Raw genomic sequence first — 21,233 nt, forward strand, 5'->3', positions numbered from 1 at the left:
AAGGATAGACCTGTTCTAATAGTTAAAGTTCTAAATTGAGGTAAGGCCAATTTTGAATGAAACATTCAAAAGTTGATTCATGGAGGCTATTTGTAAGTAAAGGGATGGTTGAGAAGTGAGAGGCCTTTAACAATGAGATAACAAGAGTTCAGAGACAGTATCTTCCTGTTAGTGTGAAGGGCAAGCCCGGTTGGTGTAGGAATGCTGGATTACTGGAAAAATTGAGGCTGTGATCAAGAAAAAGAACAAGTCATATGTCAAGTATAGACTTAAAAGATGAACGTTGTCTGAGGGTGGTACCACAGGAAATGTGTGAGATGCTAAGCAAATGTGTCATCAGTATTTAATATGGTGCAGAGCATGGAAGCTAGGGAACTTGGGGAAATAAACAGTGATGCTTTGAAAAGAGTTCATATTACAGAAGAGGAGTTCTTAAAATGTGTAACGTTTGATAAATCCTTGAGACCTGATCAGGTGTTTCCCAGAACTTTGTGGGAAGCTGGGTCCCTTGCTGAGAGTTTGTATCATCGACAGCCGGAATATTATAGGTGCATAGGTTGTTGAGAGTGGAGATTCAGGTAGCCAGGTGGTGAAGGATGGCCTTTGGTATGCTTGCCTTCATTCGTCAGAACATTGAGTAGAGGAGTTGGGAATGTCATGTTGCACCTGTAATATCGTGGCTAAAAGCCAGGGAACTATAGACTGGTGAGCCTTACATCAGAGGTGGGTAACTGTTGGAGGGGTTTTGAGTGACAAGGCTTTTATGCATTGGGAAAGACAAAGACTGATAGTCAACATGGCTTTGTGCGTGGGAAATCGAGTCTCTAACTTGATTGAGGTTTTTGAAGAGGTGACAAAGAAGATTGATGAAGGCAGAGCGGTAGTGTCTATGTGACTTTCAGCAAAGTATTTAACAAGATTCTGCGTGGTAGACTGGTTAGTAAAATTAGATCATATGGCATCCAGATGGAGCTAGCCAATTGGATACAAAATTGGCTTGAAGGTAGGAGACAGTGTGTGGTCGTAGAGGATTGTTTTTTGAACTGGAGGCTTGTGACCAGCAGTGATCAGTGCTGGGAATACTGCTTTACGTCATTTATATAAATGATTTGGATTTGAATATAGGAGGTATGGTTAGTAAGTTTGCAGATGACACCAAAATAGGTGGTGTAATAGACCGTGAAGAAGATTATCTCGGAGTACAATGACACCTTGATCAGATGGGCCAATGGGCTGAGGAGTGGCAGATGGAGTTTAATTTAGATACATGTGAGGGGTTGCATTTTGGGTCAGACAAACCAAGACAGGACTTACACAGTTAAACGATGCCGAACAAATAAACCAAGGGGTGTAGGTGCATAGGTCCTTGAAAGTGGAGATGCATGTAGCCAGGATGGTGAAGGAAGACCTTTGGTATGCTTGCCTTTATTGGTCAGAACATTGAGTAAAGGAGTTGGGATGTCATGTTGCACCTGTAAAAGACATTGGTGAGGCCAATTTTATAATACTGCATACAATTCTGGTCGCCCTTCTATAGGAATGATATTGTTAAGCATGAGAGGGTGCAGAAAAGATTACAAGAATGCTACTGCAACAGGAGGGTTTGAGTTATAGGGAGAGGCTGAATAGGCTGGGGCTTGTTTTCCCTGGAGCATTGGAAGCTGAAGATAGACCTTATAGAGATCTATAAAACCATGAGGGACAAGGATAGGGTGAACAGCCAAAGTCTTTTCCCTGGGGTGGGAGGAGTCCAAGACAAGAGGGCGTAGATTTAAGGTGAGAGGGAAACGATTTGAAAAGGACCTGAGGGATAATTTTTTTTCTCACACAGGATGATGCATGTATGAAACAAGCTGCTCGAGGAAGTGGTGGAGGCTTTCATAATTAAAAGGCATCTGGATCGGTATATGAATAGAAAAGGTTTAGAGAGATGGGCTAAATGTTGGAAAATGGGGCTAGGTCAGATTGGGATGACTGGTCGGCGCAGACGAGTTGGACCATAGGGTCTTGTTTCCATGCTGTTTGACTCAATGACTGTAAATAGAAAATACCATATCAATGCAGATACAGTAAAACTAATTCTGTTGTGAGCAATACACAGACTGGTTCCTTGACCATTCAGAAAGGATAGGTAGAACAATGCACCTAATTGAGCAATGAAGGAACTCTCTTTAAAAGGACCCTGACAGGGTTTTCAATGTCAGCAGTTGTTGCAATATACAGGATGCTAGTGGAAGTGTCTTCAAGATCTGAGCGTAGTAGTCAAATTGGCAGGATGTATCCAGTGGTGTGCACAAGGATCTGGGCTAGATCCTCAATTATTCACATTATTTATTAATGACTTAGATAATGGCATAGAAAGTCATCTATCCATTTTTGCTGATGACACAAAGTTTAATGGCATTGTAGATGATGAAGGCAAAACATTACAAAGGGATATTTAGAGACCAAATGACTAGGTGAAACTGTGGTAGACAGAGCTTTGTGTTGCAAGTGTGAAATTATCCATTTTGGAATGAGAAAGGATAGATCATGGTTCTTTCTAGATGGTGTGAAGTTGAATATAATAGATCTCCAAAGATTCTTGGAGATTCATGTGCATAGATCATTAACATGTTACAATCAAGTGCAGAAAATAATCAGGAATGCTAATGGAATTAAGATCTTTACATCTAGAGGATTGGAGTAGAAGGATGCAGAAGTTATGTTGCAGCTATGGAAAAAAATCCTGGTTATACTCCACTTGGAGTACTGTGAGCAGATCTGGGCATCATAAATTAGGAAAGATATTATGGCCTTGGAAGGGGTTACAGTATAAATTTACAGGTATAATACACAGATTTCAGGGGTTAAGTTATGAGAAGAGGTTATACAAATTAGGCCTGTTTTCTGTAGAATTTAGAAGGTTAAGGAGATTCCAGAACTAGGGAGCACAGTTTGGGAATTGGGGACAGATCATTCAGGAGAGTTGTTCGGTTATACTTCACACACAGTGTATTAGAGATTTGGAACTCTTTTCCACATTTTCCTGCAGTTGTTAATTTTAAATCTGTGATAAATTTTTGTTAAGATAAACGTATTAAGGGATATGGGCCAAAGGTAGGTTTATGGCGTTAAGCCACAGATTAACTGTGATCAAATACGGCGTATACGTGGGAACACAATCCCTACCTACATCCTCTGGCTCCATTCACAAATTACAACTGTGGTCCTTGATGAGTCCAACTGATCCCTTCTTTATCCTTTCACCCTTAAGGTACCTGTAAAATAACTTAGGATTTTCCTTTATTTTACTTGCCAGTACTCCCCTTGTAGTTCTACTAATCTCCCTTTTTAGTTTCCTCTTGCACATTCTTTACTCCCGTAGGGTTTCTGCGGTTTTGAGCCCTCAATATCTGTCATAAGCTTCTTTCTTTCTTAATCCAATGCTGTTAAATCTCTTGAGATCATGGGTTTGCAGGATTTGGTGGGCTCACCCATTATCTCTGTTGAAACATGTTTGCCCTTTACCATCCATACTTCCTCCTTGACTGCATCCCACTGTTCTGTGACAGATTTATCTGAAAGTATCTGAACTTGGTTCACTCTGACCAAATCATTTCTGATCTTATTAAAACCAGCTTTCCCCCAGTTTAGAACTTTGGCTTCAGGCACATCTTTGACCTTTTCCAAAATGATCTTGAATCTAACGAAGTTATTATTGTTGTCTGCAAAATATTACCCCTCCACTGATACTTCAACCACTTGTCAACTTTGTAACTATAATTAAGTCCACAGACATCTCCCTTCTTGTAGGGCATTCTGAGTACTGGATTAAAAAGATATCCTGGATGTGTTTTAAGAATTCTGGACCCTTCAATTACTATCCTATTACATATAAAGTTGCATCATGGTTGATATAATTATTCACATCCCCAGCTGCAGACATTGCATTTCACTCCTTTGTGTATCAAGAATCCATTGACCATTGCCTGAAAAGCACCTTTAAAAGATGAGAATTCTGACGTCTGTCCATTGTATGCCATTGCAAACAGCTGCTGGGAAGTGCTGTAACTGCCCAGTCTTGCTCAAAAGCAAGTTAGAACACCTGTTAAACTTGTGGAAGAATAAGCACCTTCCTGGGAATTGTCCTCATAGTTCACTGAGTCCATGTATGTATAAGGTGCCCAAGATGCACACACTGAAGTCCCTTTACACTCTATCAGACATCTGGTTCTACGCAACATGAATTGGCCAATGGGTTCAGCAAATTATTACAACCAATTCTGAGAGAGGTTTTTACTTGCATAGCAATGGTAGTGCTCTGTTTATGTATTTGTTTAACATTGCTAGCCGATTAAAAGTGTGCCACTAAGGAATTTGTATGCGTTTGGACCACATCAGTATGTCATTGACAATCTAGACATGACACCATTCTCTGTATTCATTAAACTTATGAACTCAGCAATTTGCATGGTTGAGTTCAGTTCTAATGTACAGCCAGCTCTCAGTAAGATCCTGAACAGTTTGGACAAGGTGGATGTGGAAAGCATGTTTCGGGTAACATTAGTTTAAAGTTTGCGATTGCCCTTCCAGCGCAAACATGAGGAGAAATCTTTTCTCTAAGAGCTGTGAATGTTTAGAACTCTCTACCTCAGAAGGCAGTCCCAGAAGGGTCATTTTTAAGATGCAGGTAAATAGATTATTGTTAGGAAGGGGAATCAAAGGTTATCAAGACAGATGGGAATATGGAATTCGAAATACATTTCAACCAGCCATGCTCTTATTGAATGGTGAAATAGCTTTAAGAGGCTGCTTCTGTCTTCTATTTCATATTTTATCTGTTTATGTGATCAATTAAATGAGTTTCTGTATCTGTTTATTGTCATAGTATATGCTTTGTGAGATTCTGCTGTTGACCTGGGTCAGTTTTATTCTGGTAAATGGAATGAGCCATCAAGGAAAGGCTATAAATCTGATAATTAGTTGAGTAACTGAAGGAAAGAGGTTTTACGGGAGATTACACGGACACCTTGATTTAAAAAAAAGCTTATAATTATAACTACCTTTGTCAAATGAAGTATGCCAGGATGAGGCTGTTCTGGGTTTCTCTGGCAGACAGCTCTGTGACTACAGGTACCAATGGCACATTATGATGTATTTTCTATTGGATAAAATCAAGTCCGTTTGCTGATTAAATTAGTCCTTAGTGTAGCCATTAGTGTTAACCAGGTTTATGTGGGCATCAATTCATGTTTTCTTTAATCCATTTTTGGTAGTTGACAATTATGAAATCCACAATTGTGTTAATGATAATGAATTTATACTGGGACTAGAATTGCCTATTTCTTTCCCTATTTCCAAAACAGAAGATCTAAAATGGAAGCTATGAATAATTTATTATGAAACAATGATTCATGAACTTTGAAATTTATTTTCCAAACATGTTTTCTAGTTTAGAGGAATAATGAATGAAAGAAGGGGATTGTGCAGTGAGTTTGTTTCAATACACTCTTCTTTCATATATTTTGAAGTTTAGATGGAAAAAGATGAAGATTCAGAAGAGCAATGATCATTGAAATATTATTAGAAGTGTAGAAAGGGAGCCAGGCTGCGATGAAGAGAGGTCAGAGGTTTAGCTGATAAGTACTTTTAAAGAGAAGATTGTGTTCCCACCACATTTTTCACTCTTTAAATTACCTTTCTTTTTCTCTTCTTCTGTTTGACTTCTTTATCTGTCTATTGGACTTGCTGAGCTGTAAGTAAGAAGACTATTTCTGATCAGTTGTCCTTGTATGTGTCGTGCCTGTTAAAGTGAAATTGATTGCTGTGATTAGTCAACACCTTTGTTTCTTTTTACAGAGAAGAATAACTTCTAATGTCAGTTAAATGGTGCAGTGCTGCTATTATTAATGTTTACACTATCAATAACGTAATCTCCATTTGACAAATCTCAAAGTGCTCTTGCCATACTCTGCTGGCTTCCTGCATTACAAGCAATTTCCCAACTGCCTTGTTTTGTTTTCTGTTGGCAGCAGTGTTGTAGCAAGGTGCACAACATTTGGAGACATCACAGGTGATCCCCAGGACAAATATTCAGAATATTTGGCTTTAATTTTACCATTTCGGTATCCATAGTAGTTCATATTATTATATATTTAGCATAGAAGGAAGCCATTCAGTCCATGTGCCTATGTTGGTTTTGAAAGAACTGTCGAATTATTCCTGTTATCCTGTGCATTCCCTATAATAGCACTTTTACATGGAAGCATCCAAATTCCCTTTACAAGTTACCATCAATTCAGTTTTTATCATTTTTCAAAAAGTGCATTCAAGATTGCAACTTTCACAATCAGAATGTGAGGGCGAAGGACAAGATAATTAATATCTAACTATGGTTCCTTGTTATTTAACAATCAACTTCATTCCATTTTCCTATGATGTTTTGTAAGATACCCTGTAACCACAAGAGCCATTGTTGTGTTGGCTATGTTTTTTTTTTGTTGTGGTGTAGCTTATAGTAAAGAAACCGTTAATGCACCAACTGCTGTGGAGTGTCTTTTGAACTAAAATTTTGAAATATTATTTTTGAAGCTCTGATTTGAGATCTAATGGCAATTTTTACATGTTTTATATTATTAAGAATTTGTTTTGTTTTCAATGCAGTTGGAATCTGACTTGAAGTGATATTTTCATGTCAAACATTAACACGTATATGCCAGGGCTGTGCTGTCTCTCAAGCATTATGCCTATATACACATGCCAAACGATGCCACTGATCTTGAATAGAGCTTTGGTTGTTCTCCTGGTGTATTTTGTGAGGTTTTTGTACTTGATAAAGACATGCAGTTGATTTAAGTGTCGTTTGGCTTTAGGAAGGAACAACAACCATTGGGAGAATTGATGCCGAAACAGAACAAGACATTGGTAAGTGCACAACAAATAATTAAAATTTAGTTTCTGAAAATGTGTGATGCAGTAGATATAGACAAAAACTAAAATGCACTTGCGGACAGGCCACAAATGTCAGATATTCAGTAATCAATGCTGTAGAGTGTTCAGGATAAAACTTCTTTATTTGTAGAATGATTAAAATATGGAATTTGATACCACAATGAGAATTTGGGATGAATTATACACATGCATTTAAGGAAGAGCTAGATGAAGACAAAAGGGAAAAAGGAATAAAGGGATTTACTGATGGAGTTAAATGGGAAGGTGTGGGAGGAGGATCATATGAAGCACAGACACTGGTATAGACCAGGTAAAAACAATGACTGCAGATGCTGGAAACCAGATTCTGGATCAGTGGTGCTGGAAGAGCACAGCAATTCAGGCAGCATCCGAGGACAGGCAAAATCGACGTTTCGGGCAAAAGCCCTTCATCAGGATATAGACCAATTGTGCTGGCTTAATTCTGTGCCTTACATTTCATTTAATGCTATGTCAAATTAAAAACAAAATAACATAAATATACATTTAGGCTCAAATTTACTGCTATATCTGGATTCCTTTCAAAACAGAAGATATTACTACTTCTTCCTCTACCAGTCTGGACTCAGGGCAAGGGATTAAAAAGAAATTCACAGGCTTTAGTTTAGCCAATGGACACACAACCCCTGTAAACGACCAGTTGTACAGTTTTAATTGGATGAAAAATTAATTAAAATCTAATAACTCTCGCAATACAATGCAAAACATTTCACTGGAAGAAAATGTATAATGGTTGTCTTTATTTCAGTTCTGCAGGGTCCTTGGGTGGAGCCAGAGCACTGTGTCATTCACAATCACAATGGCATAGTGACAATTGAACCAATTGGAAGGTCACAGTGCTCTGTTAATGAACTGGACATCACCCATTCATGTCGTTTGTCCCAAGGTAATTACTTTTTACTTGTATCATTAGTCCATCAGTGGTGGGGGGAGGGGGAAGGGATGGGGTTAGTGCCTCCTGTGCAGAATTGCTATTCTCCAACGTGTTCCTTTCCTAGCCTGCTGTCCCTGTCCCTGACCCTGACCCTGACCCTGACCCCAAAGGCTAAAGTGAAAAAAAGTCTGCTTATTGAGTGTTTTGAGAAACTTAAAGGGCCTGTCCTGATCAAATTTTTTTTTCTGCTTGAGATTTCTACAGTATTTTTTCCAATAGTGATACAGCATCGATTCTGTTATTTAAAGCACAAGCAGCTAGAAGATAACTGAAGTCAGCCATTACAATATAAGTAGTGTCAGTGCTCTAAATAACAGGGCTTTGCTGTGAAACCTTCTCCTGAAATTTCAGGGAATTAAATGAAATTAACAAAGCCTTCTGGTCCTCATTCTTTTTCTCCAACCCATACTGATGAAGGGATTCAATGGGGTAAATATGGAGAGGCTATGGAGGCAAGTCCAGAGCAAGAGGTTCTATCTTGAAAGTTAGAGCTAGACAGTCAGGAATAACATCAGGATGAACTCTGACCTCTAAAGGTGCTGGAAGTTTCAAGATTTTGCTCAATAGATTTTGTTGGCTAAGGGTTATCCAGGTTATGATCTGAAAGCCTGAGCAAGCTCAAATGGCTGATTCACCAAGCTCCAGTCAGTTTATTCTTTCTCACTTCCCTCTTAATCTCACTCATCCTCACCGAAATATCTAAGCCTTTCCTCTTTTGACATTCCAACACTTGGGTAAGTCCCAGATCTACCTACCTGAACAAATTAACCCTCATTCTTGCCTTTATAATGAGGCCCAATAATCCACAAAAATGTGCCATCATTGTAGCCCTCCTGACAGTGTAGCACTCATGCTACTATATCCTGGAATTGAACATCTCCCTCCATTGTTACTTAACCATAAGCTTGTTAATCCTATGACTTGCTTCAACACTGTAGGACCAATTCCTTTATATTCCAGGCCGCAATGATCTATTTGTATTGCATACAAATTGAAAATACTCAAAAGGCCAAGTAAACACAGCTTTGTTCGAGAACCCAGACAGCCCACAAACAATGCCACACAAGATTTTCTTGTCCCAAAGATTTAAAAATGACTCAAAATATCTTGTTCTGGGATATTTTGTAAACATATCTTTTTCTTTGCAGCGGGTTAATCATGCCACATTATTGCCCACAGATCTAGAATAACTTGGTCTATTGCTTATGATATTTATTTAGCATTATTTAATTTATCTTACAGGTGCTGTTATAATCATAGGAAAAGTGCATAAGTTCAGGTTTAACCATCCAACTGAAGCTGCAATGTTGAGACAAAGGAGAACTGTAAGTTTATAACTTAATTGTGTGTGCTTAATAATAAATGTTTTTGTAATTTGCAAAGTAGCAGCCTTAATAATTCCCTGATTTGTGGTAATTAACCAACTTGGAGTGAAGGCGATTTGCATTATCCATCACTGGCAATCCTGATAAATATTTTACCAAATTTCAGAATTGTTACAGCACAGGAGGAGGCAACTTGGTACCAGCTGTCCAACTCAGAAACCTACATAGAATATACAACATAGAAAAAGGTTAGGCATACACCTCTTGAATTCATAGGAAAATCCAAAGCACATTTTTTTTTGGAATTTGCACTTGGTAAAGTTGGCTTTAATCAGACTCTCAGTGTACCTACATTTGGACTAACAATTAGTGCAGTGGATGCAATAATGAGTTAAAATGCTTTCTATGAATCACAAGTAAGTTTTGTTAAGAAACTTAATTCCAGTTTCCCATATGATTGTAATGTGCTGGCAATTCAGCATTGCCAATTTGTAAGGCCAGAGAGAAGTAGAAATAAAAGCTATGTAGTGAAGGCTAATTTTTTAAGATTGCAAGATAAAGTCCTGTTTTTGGCTCAATGCTGTTTTGTTGATAAGTAGATAAATGAATGGTTCTTGGGGTTGGGAAGAGGAAGAATGTGTTATGATATAGCAAGCCTTATCAATTCAGCTTCACTACCACTGAATTCATAACACAATGCAATTAAAACATTCAATGACCCTCAAAATTCCTCAGTTGATCTAATCAGACTTTACAAGTAACAGATCTTGGACACTAAATTTATGACTTAAAGAAAAGTTTATACTTAATAACAAGAATGTAACTTTACTCAAACACAGATAAACTACAAAGCAAACTAATTGGTATCTACATTCTAAGCTCAATCTTCTTTGAATATAAACCCCAACTCTCATACTGACAGTGAGACAAAAAGACACAGTTAAGGGATAAAGTGAGAAAAATGAATGAAATGAAACAAAAATCGTAAGTTGCTAATTCGGTAACCATTTCAATGATGAATATCAGGTTTTCGTGAAATCTTTGACAGTTTGTATTACATGCACGTTTGACTATATCTTTCTTCATTTCTGAAGTCACTGGCCAACGTAAAAATCTTCCACAGACCTCTGGAGACTTTTACTTATTTCTTACAGACTGGGATTCTTTCCTCAGAACTCTCAACTGTTGATAAATGGAGAATATCAAAAAAACCAAAAATCAAAGCATTTTCCAGTTGAGCAAAAGTGCCTCCTTCCCAAAACCCATTAACACTAGTTCACTCTTTGTTTTCTATTTTTACAACATTCTCTTTGGTTGGCTGGCCAGCATCAGTCCTCCCTTGACTGACTAATTCAACATGCCAACCAGGTGTCAGGCCCTGGGCATAACAACAACACCTCGATTCTGAATCATCTATAATATTCTTACAGCAGTAATTAATCTGTCTTATCTTTCCAGGCCAGTTCCCAACAGCAAAAATCAGTCTTTTGTTCTCTCCTCTTCATTTGAAAGAAACTGCTGTTAAAAGATCAATTCTTAACTGCAATTCTCAGTTCCAAATCAAAAATAAAATAGAACGTACAACATTATAGCACAGTAACAAGCCCTTTGGCCCATCATGTCTGTGCCAATTGTAAGACCATTTTAAACTTATCCGATCTACCTACACATCGTCTGTATCCATCTATTCCCTGCCTGTTCAGGTGTCTAAATAAATAAAAGAAAAATAATGACAGTCTCAATGCAACAGGAGTTTAATTTTGGAATGTGCCAAGAGGATAAATTTTTTTGAACCAGGGAGGAAACCAAACTGAAGGGTACTGATTAGATTTTGATTAGGTTGTAAGCACAAATTTATTACATGGAACATCAAGCTGGCTGTTAAGATTGAGATGCTGGTTTATGAGGGCTAAGTTCTTGGCACCTACATTTCAAGGACAGGAGTGGTTCCAAGAGGTAGCTCATCACCACCATCTCAAGTAATAAGATATGGGCAAAAGCTGCTGACCAAGCCAGCAATGCCCACATCCCGTCAGTGACCAAAAGAAAGCATTATTGTCTAGCCATAGAATGTGGACAACTTGGATCTTTCGAGAAACAAAACTCAAAATTTTCATTTTTACTGTTTGTGGCACATTCTGGGCAGCTTGAGGAAGGATAGAACCATGATTGCAGCATTCGCCTTCAGGGCAAATTCCCATGGATGCTGGCACTCATCGGGCAGAGGTGACTTTACTGGCGGGGCACATTCACAGTTTGGAAGACTGTGACATTCCTGAGGAGTTTCTGTGTGGACTCCGTAAGATACACAAAGCTCCACTTCAAGGATGCCAAGGGTGACATGAAACATTTTGATCAAGGATCCTGGAACCTGAGAGACACTAGGTGATGACAGAAAAATGGCAAACATTGCCTAGTTTCATCACAGGTATGATCAGTAGCTGCAGAAGTTTGGAAGTAGACACCAACACCAAAGAAAACAACCAACACCCAATCACCACTTCATATGTGACACGTGTGGCAGAAACTACCTCTTACAATTGGGTCATTTTATCCATCAACTAAAGTGCACCACATTAAGCAACCCATTCTGATCTGATTGCTGCATATCCATAATCGTACGCAGATAGAAGAATGCCCACGGTAACAGCCCACGGTTTGGAGGACAACGAAGAGGTTTCAAGGGCTAACTTTGGAATGTCAGCAAATTTGTATAATTGAATTCCTGTAATTCCTAGGATTCCAGGTAGAGAGGTCCTTTGGTCAGTACTGCTCCTCGGATGCTGCCTGAACTGCCGTGCTCTTCCAGCACCACTAATCCAGAATCTGGTTTCCAGCATCTGCAGTCACTGTTTTTACCTATGTCACTAAAGGGTGCAGTTCTGTAATCTGGCAGTCTTGGGATGAACCCTTTCCCGGACTACATGAGGCCACGTGACCAATACATTTCCTGGCCTTCTGGCCTGTGCCATCCCGTCACACTCCCGTCTGCCAGTTTTCTTTGGCTAGTTTGACATTGGCTGATGCCACTTGTGATGATTTTTTTAAAAAGTGTGGTACTGGCAAAGCACAGCCAATCACGCAGCATCCGAGGAGCAGGAGAGTCAACACGTGTCATTCCTGATGAAGAGCTTTACTCGAAACGTCGACTCTCCTGCTCCTTGGATGCTGCCTGACCGGCTGTGCTTTTCCAGGACTACACTTTTTTTTACTCTGATCCTCACTTTCTCCTGCCACTTGTGATGAGGTTAAGGTGTTGATGCTGAAGAAATATGGCTTTGTGGAGATGTTTCAGAACAGAGAACAGGCAACAGAAGACAGAGACTGATAGTGGAAGGGAGTTTTTCAAAATGGAGAACTGTGACCTGTAGTGTTCCACAGGGATCCGTGCTGGGACCACTGTTGTTTGTGATATACATAAATGATCTGGAGGAAGGTATAGGTGGCCTGATTAGCAAGTTTGCAGATGACACTAAGATTGGTGGAGTAGCAGATAGTGAATGGGACTGTCAGAGAATATAGCAGGATATAGATAGATTGGAGAGTTGGGCAGAGAAATGGCAGATGGAGTTCAATCCAGGTAAATGTGAAGTGATGCGTTTTGGAAGATCCAGCTCAAGAGTAAACTATACAGTTAAATGGAAATGTCCTGGGGAAAATTGATGTCCAGAAAGATCTGGGTGTTCAGGTCCATTATTCCCTTAAGGTGGCAATGCAGGCCTGTAGACTGGTCAAGAAGGCATACGACATGCTTTTCTTCATCGAATGGGGTATTGAGTACAGAGTTGGCAGGTCATGTTACAGTTGTATAGGACTTTGGCTCAGCCACATTTGGAATATTGCGTACAGTTCTGGTCACCACGTTACCAAAAGGATGTGGATGCTTTGGAGAGGATACAGAGGAGGTTCACCAGGATGTTGCTTGGGATGGAGGGCGCTAGCTATGAGGAGAGGTTGAGTAGATTAGGATTATTTTTATTAAAAATACAGAGGTTGAGGGGGGACCTAAACGAGCTCTACAAAATCATGAGAGGTACAGACAGGATGGATAGCAAGAAGCCTTTTCACAGAGTGGGGGACTCACTTACAAGGGGTCACGAGTTGAAGGTGAGAGGGGAAAAGTTTAGGAGAGATAAATGTGGAAAGTTCTTCACGCAGAGGGTGGGGGGTGCCTGGAATGCATTGCCAGTGGAGGTGGTAGGGGCGGGAACGATAGCGTAATTTAAGATGTATCTAGACAGATACATGAATGGGCAGGGGACAGAGGGATACATATCCTTAGAAAATAGGCGGCAGGTTTAGATAAAGGATATGGATCGGCACAGGCTTGGAGGACCGAAGGGCCTGTTACTGCGCTGTAATTTTCTTTGTTCACAAAAAAACAGCCATATTTCATAACAAAAGGAGAACATTGATGACTCAAGCCTGTGGTAAATGGATTTTGGTCTAAGTGGAAAGTGCAATCCATTTCCTAATCAAATTGGAACTTACCCATGTGCTCACATATCATAGTGCATCAGTGCCAAGAAATTATTTAATTAATACTGTCTAAAGCCAGATTAATTAAACACCTGGTTGCTGAGCTTCCTACCTTGAAAGGGTGTTAATATTTTATTTGACTTGCCTGCTTGGAATTTTTGCCAATTTACCTTACTGCTCTGAATTTGTGTGCATGGAGCGGTGTTAAACTTGGAATGAATTGTATTCTATTATCTTTATTTTATGGAAAATGTTTTTTTCTTTCCCTTGTATAGAGTAGCAGCATGTCTCTGGAAAGCAGTGGCTCCTGTGAATGGCTAGATTTGGATGGAGAATTCAACTTCTCCCCTCCTTATGTTTTGTCTCCTCTCATGCAAGCAAGGTAGGAGATTCACTGGTGAGAGCTTCCAACTGGATGCTGGCATTTGTAAATCAACAATAGAAAATCACTGTTAAAAATAGTGTCAGTCTACAATCAGGGAATTGGAGTGAGAAAACTGGAGCCTTTAGACACAAAAGAACATTTCAATGAACAATCTCAATGCTAATCTCACTACCCTCAGCCCATCACCTCAACGCACATGAAAATGATAACCGCAAGAATGAGCTGGCACCTTCAGTTGTTTTAAAGCCTAATGAAACAAAAATTCAGAATTTCGTGTAATTTTTCAAATGTTCGTGCAATGCCAGAAATGGGCTTGCTTTTCAAGTTCAGCTTAACCTCATTGTTAACCAAGTTAATTACTTTTTCCTTTGGATTGATTTTTTTTAACTTGCCTAAAAAACACAACTGACTCTATCTAAAGTGAATGTTTTATTCTGCAAAAGTATTTGTTTTTAAATGATATATATTTAACTACTAAAATAACACTAAATGTTAACGTTAAGGAAGGATAGAAAGGGAGGCAAGAGAGGAGGTGGGAGTGGCATTTTTGATAAGGGCTAGCACTACAGCCAGGAAATACATCCAGGGAAGCTATTTGGATGGAACTGAGAAATAAGAAAGGGATGATCACCTTATTGGGATTGTATTATAGACCCCCTAATAGTCAGAGGGAAATTGAGAAATAAACTTGTAAGGAGATCTCAGCTATCTGTAAGAATAATAGGGTAGTTATGGGAGGGGATTTTAACTTTCCAATCATCGATTGGGACTGCCATAGTGTTAAAGGTTTAGATGGAGAGGAATTTGTTAAGTGTGTACAAGACAATTTTCTGATTCAGTATGTGGATGTACCTACCAGAGAAGGTGCAAAACTTGACCTACTCTTGGGAAATAAGGTAGGGCGGGTGACTGACGTGTCAGTAGGGGAGCAGTTTGGGGCCAGCGACCATAATTCTATTAGATTTAAAACCGTGATGGAAAAGGATAGACCAGATCTAAAAGTTGAAGTTCTAAATTGGAGAAAAGCCAATTTTGATGGTATTAGGCAAGAACTTTCAAAAGCTGATTGAGGGCAGATGTTCACAGGTAAAAGGACGGCTGGAAAATGGGAAGCCTTCAGAAATGAGATAACGAGAATCCAGAGAAAGTATATTCCTGTCAGGGTGAAAGGGAAGGCTGGTAGGTTTAGGGAATGTTGGATGGCTAAAAAAAATTGAGGGTTTGGTTAAGAAAAAGAAGGAAGTATAGACAGGAGAGATCGAGTGAATTCTTCGAAGAGTATAAAGAAAATAGGAATATACTTAAGAGGGAGATCAGGAGGACAAAAAGGGGACATGAGATAGCTTTGGCAAATAGAATTAAGGAGAATCTAAAGGGTTTTTACAAATACATTAAGGACAAAAGGGTATCTAGGGAGAGAATAGGGCCCCTCAAAGACCAGCAAGGTGACCTTTGTGTGGAGCTGCAGAAAATGGGGGAGATACTAAATGAGTATTTTGCAACATATTTACTGTGGAAAAGGATATGGAAGATATAGACTGTAGGGAAATAGATGGTGACATCTAGCAAAATGTCCATATTACAGAGGAGGAAGTGCTGGATGACTTGAAACGGTTAAAAGTGGATAAATCCCCAGGACCTGATCAGGTGTACCCGAGAACTCTGTGGGAAGCTAGAGAAGTGATTGCTGGGCCTTTTGCTGAGATATTTGTATCATCGATAGTCACAGGTGAGGTGCCTGAAGACTGGAGAATGGCTAACGTGGTGCCACTGTTTAAGAAGGGCAGTAAAGACAAGCCAGGGAACTATAGACCAGTGAGCGTGAGGTCGGTGGTGGGCAAGTTGTTGGAGGGAATCCTGAGGGACAGGATGAACATGTATTTGGAAAGGCAAGGACTGATTAGGGATTGTCAACCTGGCTTTGTGCGTGGGAAATCATGTCTCTCAAACTTGATTGAGTTTTTTGAAGAAGTAAAAAAGAGGATTGATGAGGGCAGAGTGGTAGATGTGATCTATATGGACTTCAGTAAGGCATTCGACAAGGTTCCCCATGCGAGACTGATTAGCAAGGTTAGATCTCATGGAATACGGGGAGAACTAGCCAATTGGATACAGAACTGGCTCAAAGGTAGAAGACAGAGGGTGATGGTGGAGGGTTGTTTTTCAGATTGGAGGCCTGTGACCAGTGGAGTGCCACAAGGATTGGTGCTGGGTCCTCTACTTTTTGTCATTTACATAAATGATTTGGATGTGAGCATAAGAGGTCCAGTTAGTAAGTTTGCAGATGACATCAAAATTGGAGGTTTAGTGGACAGCGAAGAGGGTTACCTCAGATTGGCCAGTTGGGCCAATGGGCTGAGAAGTGGCAGATGGAGTTTAATTCAGATAAATGTGAGCTGCTGCATTTTGGGAAAGCAAATCTTAGCAGGACTTATACACTTAATGGTAAGGTCCTAGGGGTGTTGCTGAACAAAGAGACCTTGGAGTGCAGGTTCATAGCTCCTTGAAAGTGGAGTCTCGGGTAGATAGGATAGTGAAGAAGGCGTTTGGTATGCTTTCTTTTATTGGTCAGAGTATTGAGTACAGGAGTTGGGAGGTCATGTTGCGGCTGTACAGGAAATTGGTTAGGCCACTGTTGGAATATTGCATGCAATTCTGGTCTCCTTACTATCTGAAAGATGTTGTGAAACATGAAAGGGTTCAGAAAAGATTTACAAGGATGTTGCCAGGGTTGGAGGATTTGAGCTATAAGGAGAGGCTGAACAGGCTGGGGCTGTTTTCCCTGGAGCGTCAGAGGCTGAGGGGTGACCTTATAGAAGTTTAAACATTATGAGGGGCATGGATAGGGTAAATAGGTAAAGTCTTTTCCCTGGGGTGGCAGAGTCCAGAACTGGAGGGCATAGGTTTAAGGTGAGAAGGGAAAGATCTAAAAGAGACCTCAGGGGCAACTTTTTCACGCAGAGGGTGGTACGGGTATGGAATGAGCTGCCAGAGGAAGTGGTGGAGGCTGGTACAATCCCAACATTTAAAAGGCATTTGGATGGGTATATGAATAGGAAGGGTTTGGAGGGATATGGGCCGGATGCTGGCAGGTGGAACTAGATTGGATTGGGATATCTGGTTGGCATGGATGGGTTGAACCGAAGGGTCTGTTTCCATGCTGTACACCTCTATGACTCTACAATTGTTAAATGGTTAAATTGTTCCCCTGTGTTTTAATGTGAGTATATGCCTGCATTGAGGTTACATTAATTTAATTGCATGTGTTAAGTATTAGGACTCAAAATTTTACACAGAGATTTCAGAGATGACCGGCATTCAGATAATAGTTGCCAGTATAAGAATCATGCTAACACTGGGTATATTGCATTCTGTTATGATTTGAATGCAAACCTGAGTATTGGTCTTGCAACAAGTTGTATCTATTTCGTGCATTACTGTAGTAAAACATCCCGAGACATTTCATAAGCTTGTTACGAAACAGAAAATTGATACTAAGCTATGTAAGGAGATAGGATAGATGAGCAAAAGCATAACCAAAAAGGGTGGTTTTCAGGAATGTTTTAAGGAGGGAAGAAAGATTTGGAGAGATAGTAGAAAGAAGTTTGAATTTGGTGTCTCAGAAACTGAAGGGATTGTCATCAGAGGTTAATTGATGGAAACCTGGGGATGCCTTGTGAGCCAGAATTGATGGAACTTGAAATCTTGGAGGTTTTGGAGCAGGAGATGACTACACAGGAGAAGGATGGGTGGGACCATGGAAGAATCTGAAAGCAAGGGAATTTAACATAGAATTCAAAGCGATCGTTTAGTCATTGTCTTTTCTTCCCAAAGTACTGAACACCTCTTGTCAAAATCACAAATGATACAATATGTGACTGTAACATGTAATTATCCCTTGTTGTCCTTCTCAATCTCTTTGCAGCTGTTGAATCAGTTGGTCACACCATCCTCCTCGATTCCCTCTGCACTATTGCCTGGCAAGGTGGAACTGCAGTCACCTGGCCTCATTTTTATCCAGTCCATCATAACCTGAGTATCACCAGTTGGAATTTATCTTCCTCCTTCACCATCATTGCCTCCAAGATGCCCACCAAGGATCTGTCCTTAGTCCATGTCCTCTTTGTCACCTCTGTGCTGCTATCAATAATATCACCTGAAAACACACATGTACTGATGGGATTCAGGTCTCCACACCATGATGTCTCTTAAGGGCCCTTCACAGCCTCTAAATTATTAGACTGTTTATCTGACACCCAGTAATGGATTAACTAAAATTTATTTGAACTGAATGTTGAGAAGATCCCTGTCACAAATTCCATTTTCTCGCCATTGACTCCATCCCTACTTGCAATTTGTATGAGTGTGGAGCAGACTGTTCACAACCTCGGTGTCATATTTGACCATGAGATGAGCTGCTAATCACATGTTCTCCCCATCATCTCTATAACATCACCAGCTTCCTCATTCAGCTTAGCTACCACCAAAACTCTTGTAACCTCTAAGTGTCACTATTCCAGTTTACTCCTGGTTGTTGCCTGTGTCTTAACTCACTCAAAGACTGTACACCCATCCCTGTGCTTGCTGACACAAAATCCTTTTGTGGTTGTACTCCTGCTTCTCTCTGGAATCTCCTCAAGTCTCCACTACCCTCTCAGATCTCTGCACTTTTCTAAATCTGGCCTCTTTGAGCATCTCCAAATTAAATATTCCACGATAAGCAAAGGTGTCGAGCTCTCTAGGGTTCCTTCCCTAAACCCCTCTGCTTCACTCTCCTACTTCAAGGTGCTTTGTAAAATTTACCTATCGACCAGACTTTTGTTACTTTCCATCATGGGATGTTTTATAGTGTTAAGTTTGTACTGTTTTATTTCTTTTATTGAAATTTCTATTCAATCTTTAGCTCACTTGTGTGTGTAAAGTACTATTGGTAGTTATTGGATTTGACATTATTGCTGTTTTCTCAGCTCACTGGTTCAAATTGTGCATTGTTTTCAAGCAGTTATTTATGGGGAACATACAGAATAGACAGTTGAATGGGCTAAGTTTTCACTCTAATCTCAAGTCAACTCGTCAGTTTGAGAATGGGGGAAGAATCTGCCCCAAATACATAATCGATGAACTGAAATTTTACTTGAATGTAAAATAATGTGCAGAGGTTGCTAAATTTTATGGTAGTTTATGCAGATGTGTATTTCCTATAGGGTCAGTATCTCGATTTAACATCTTGAATTGGAGCAAACTAACTGCATGGAACTGCAGCTTTATAAGGTCCTTCTCACAGCAAGGTTCTCCTCCAAGCGACACACCATCCAGATTTGGAACTGTATGCTGTTTGTTCACTGCCACCATATCAAAATCCTTGAACACCCTCTCTAATGGCAATTTGGGGGACTTTGGAATAGCTTGCCCAATGGCAACCATGAAACTATCGTTAATGATCACAAAAACCCATATTGTTCACTAGTGTCCTTTAGAGAAGGAAACCTGCCATCCTTCCCTGGTCTGGCCTACATGTGAATCCAGATCTACAGCAATATAGTTTATTATTAACTGTCCTCTTGGCAATTAGGAATAGAACTACATCTTGTGAATGGCTAAATATACAAAAGAAAATTCTGAATGTAGTAAGTGTAATCACTACTTAAAAGTACCCTGGTTTGTGGTGCAATTGATTCTCATATAAGAGAGGGCCGTCTCCAAGGAGAATTGCCCAGGGGATACTTCTTTTCTGTTGCATATCCTGAACTGCCATTGGAATTATCTTTGATAGGATTAGAGGGCTCAAGCTTTAAATGTAATTAGTGGGACATGTTGCTATTCAGACTGGGTGTAGACCAAATGACTTTCTGGTTTAGTTAGAAATATACACTTGTATATCTACGGAGAACAGATTATCACCAGGACCAGTCGGGGTCATGTAACAAAACTGGTGTGTTGCATTTTTACAGCTTTGAACACGATAAGGAGAAGGATGAAGAAATGGAGCTAAGTGAAACCAGGTGAGAAACCACTCCAAACAAATGGAAATAAACGCACACAGTGCTGCAGTAACTCAGCAAGTCCGACAGCATCTGTGGAGAGAAAACAGCGTTAACATTTCCAAGACCTGTATGGCACTTCTTCAGAACAATTGATCTTCATTTATCAAGGTCCAGGAAAAGTTTAAGCTGAAACTGAAAATAATTGTATTACACAGGCTGTGCTAACAGTAGGAGAATTCCAGAACTGAGGAGCAAGCAGGGCATAGGTAATATTGGGAAAGGTTTTACAGAGTGGGGACATGGTGATACATATCTATCTCTCAATATTGAGTCTCTTGATGAGGTGCTGAGTGCCTTTGATTGAGGGACCCCAAACTGGTGGGCACATTGCATATTGACAGGCACGCCTGCAGCAGGGCTGAAAGTGGCAGCTCAGGGATGAGGGCCTCATGTGGTCACTCATTGGTTACTCTGGGCCTCAATTGATGCCGTGGGCCATTCCGGTCCTGTCTTAACTGTGGCAGGGTTTATATATGCCACCATCCCATCTAATCAAATACAATTGTAGAATCCCTACAGTGCAGTTAGAGGCCATTCAGCCCATCGGGTCTGCATGATCCATTGAAGAGCCCTCCCACCCAGACCCCCTTCTGGGACTCGGGTTCAATTCCAACCTTTGGGCGACTATTTGTGTGGAGTTTTTACATTCTCCCCGTGTCTGCGTGGATTTCCTCCGGGTGCTCCGGTTTCCTCCCACAATCCAAAGTGTGCAGGTTAACTAGTTTGGCCATGCTAAATTGTCCATTATATCGAGTGATGTGCAGGCTAGGTGGATTAGCCAGGGGAAATACAGGGTTACAGGGGTAGGCGAGTGGGTCTGGGTGGGATGCAGTTCAGAGGTTTGGTGTGGACTCGATAGGCTAAATGTCCTGTTCCACATCATAAGGATTCTATGATTCTACCTGTCTCCAGTAAGGCACTCAGACCTTTGCCCAGTGAGGTGTGGTGTCAATGATGTACCCCTTGGCTGGGATTAGCTAGTTAGCTGGCAGAGATTGCACATGGGCAGTGTGCCACTTCCAAGCAAATAACATGCTCCCATCCAGTCCCAATATCAGGATGTTCACTGATCCAACAAGATTCTTCCCAGTGGA

General features: G+C 40.3%; 1 protein-coding gene across 1 annotated transcript in view; it reads left to right on the forward strand.

Moving 5' to 3' along the window:
* LOC122554032 (stAR-related lipid transfer protein 9-like) overlaps positions 1–21,233 on the forward strand; it is a gene marked incomplete at its 3' end in the record, with an annotated part of 253,157 nt that overhangs the window by 208,217 nt on the left and 23,707 nt on the right. Inside the window, exons 17-21 of the mRNA XM_043698518.1 lie at positions 6,855–6,906; positions 7,721–7,858; positions 9,149–9,231; positions 13,986–14,092; positions 20,047–20,097. Of these exons, the coding sequence (XP_043554453.1) occupies positions 6,855–6,906; positions 7,721–7,858; positions 9,149–9,231; positions 13,986–14,092; positions 20,047–20,097 (431 nt within the window). The remainder of the gene's footprint in view (positions 1–6,854; positions 6,907–7,720; positions 7,859–9,148; positions 9,232–13,985; positions 14,093–20,046; positions 20,098–21,233) is intronic.

The sequence above is a fragment of the Chiloscyllium plagiosum genome, chromosome 10, assembly GCF_004010195.1.
Source record: "Chiloscyllium plagiosum isolate BGI_BamShark_2017 chromosome 10, ASM401019v2, whole genome shotgun sequence".
In the NCBI taxonomy this organism is placed as follows: Eukaryota; Metazoa; Chordata; class Chondrichthyes; order Orectolobiformes; family Hemiscylliidae; genus Chiloscyllium; species Chiloscyllium plagiosum.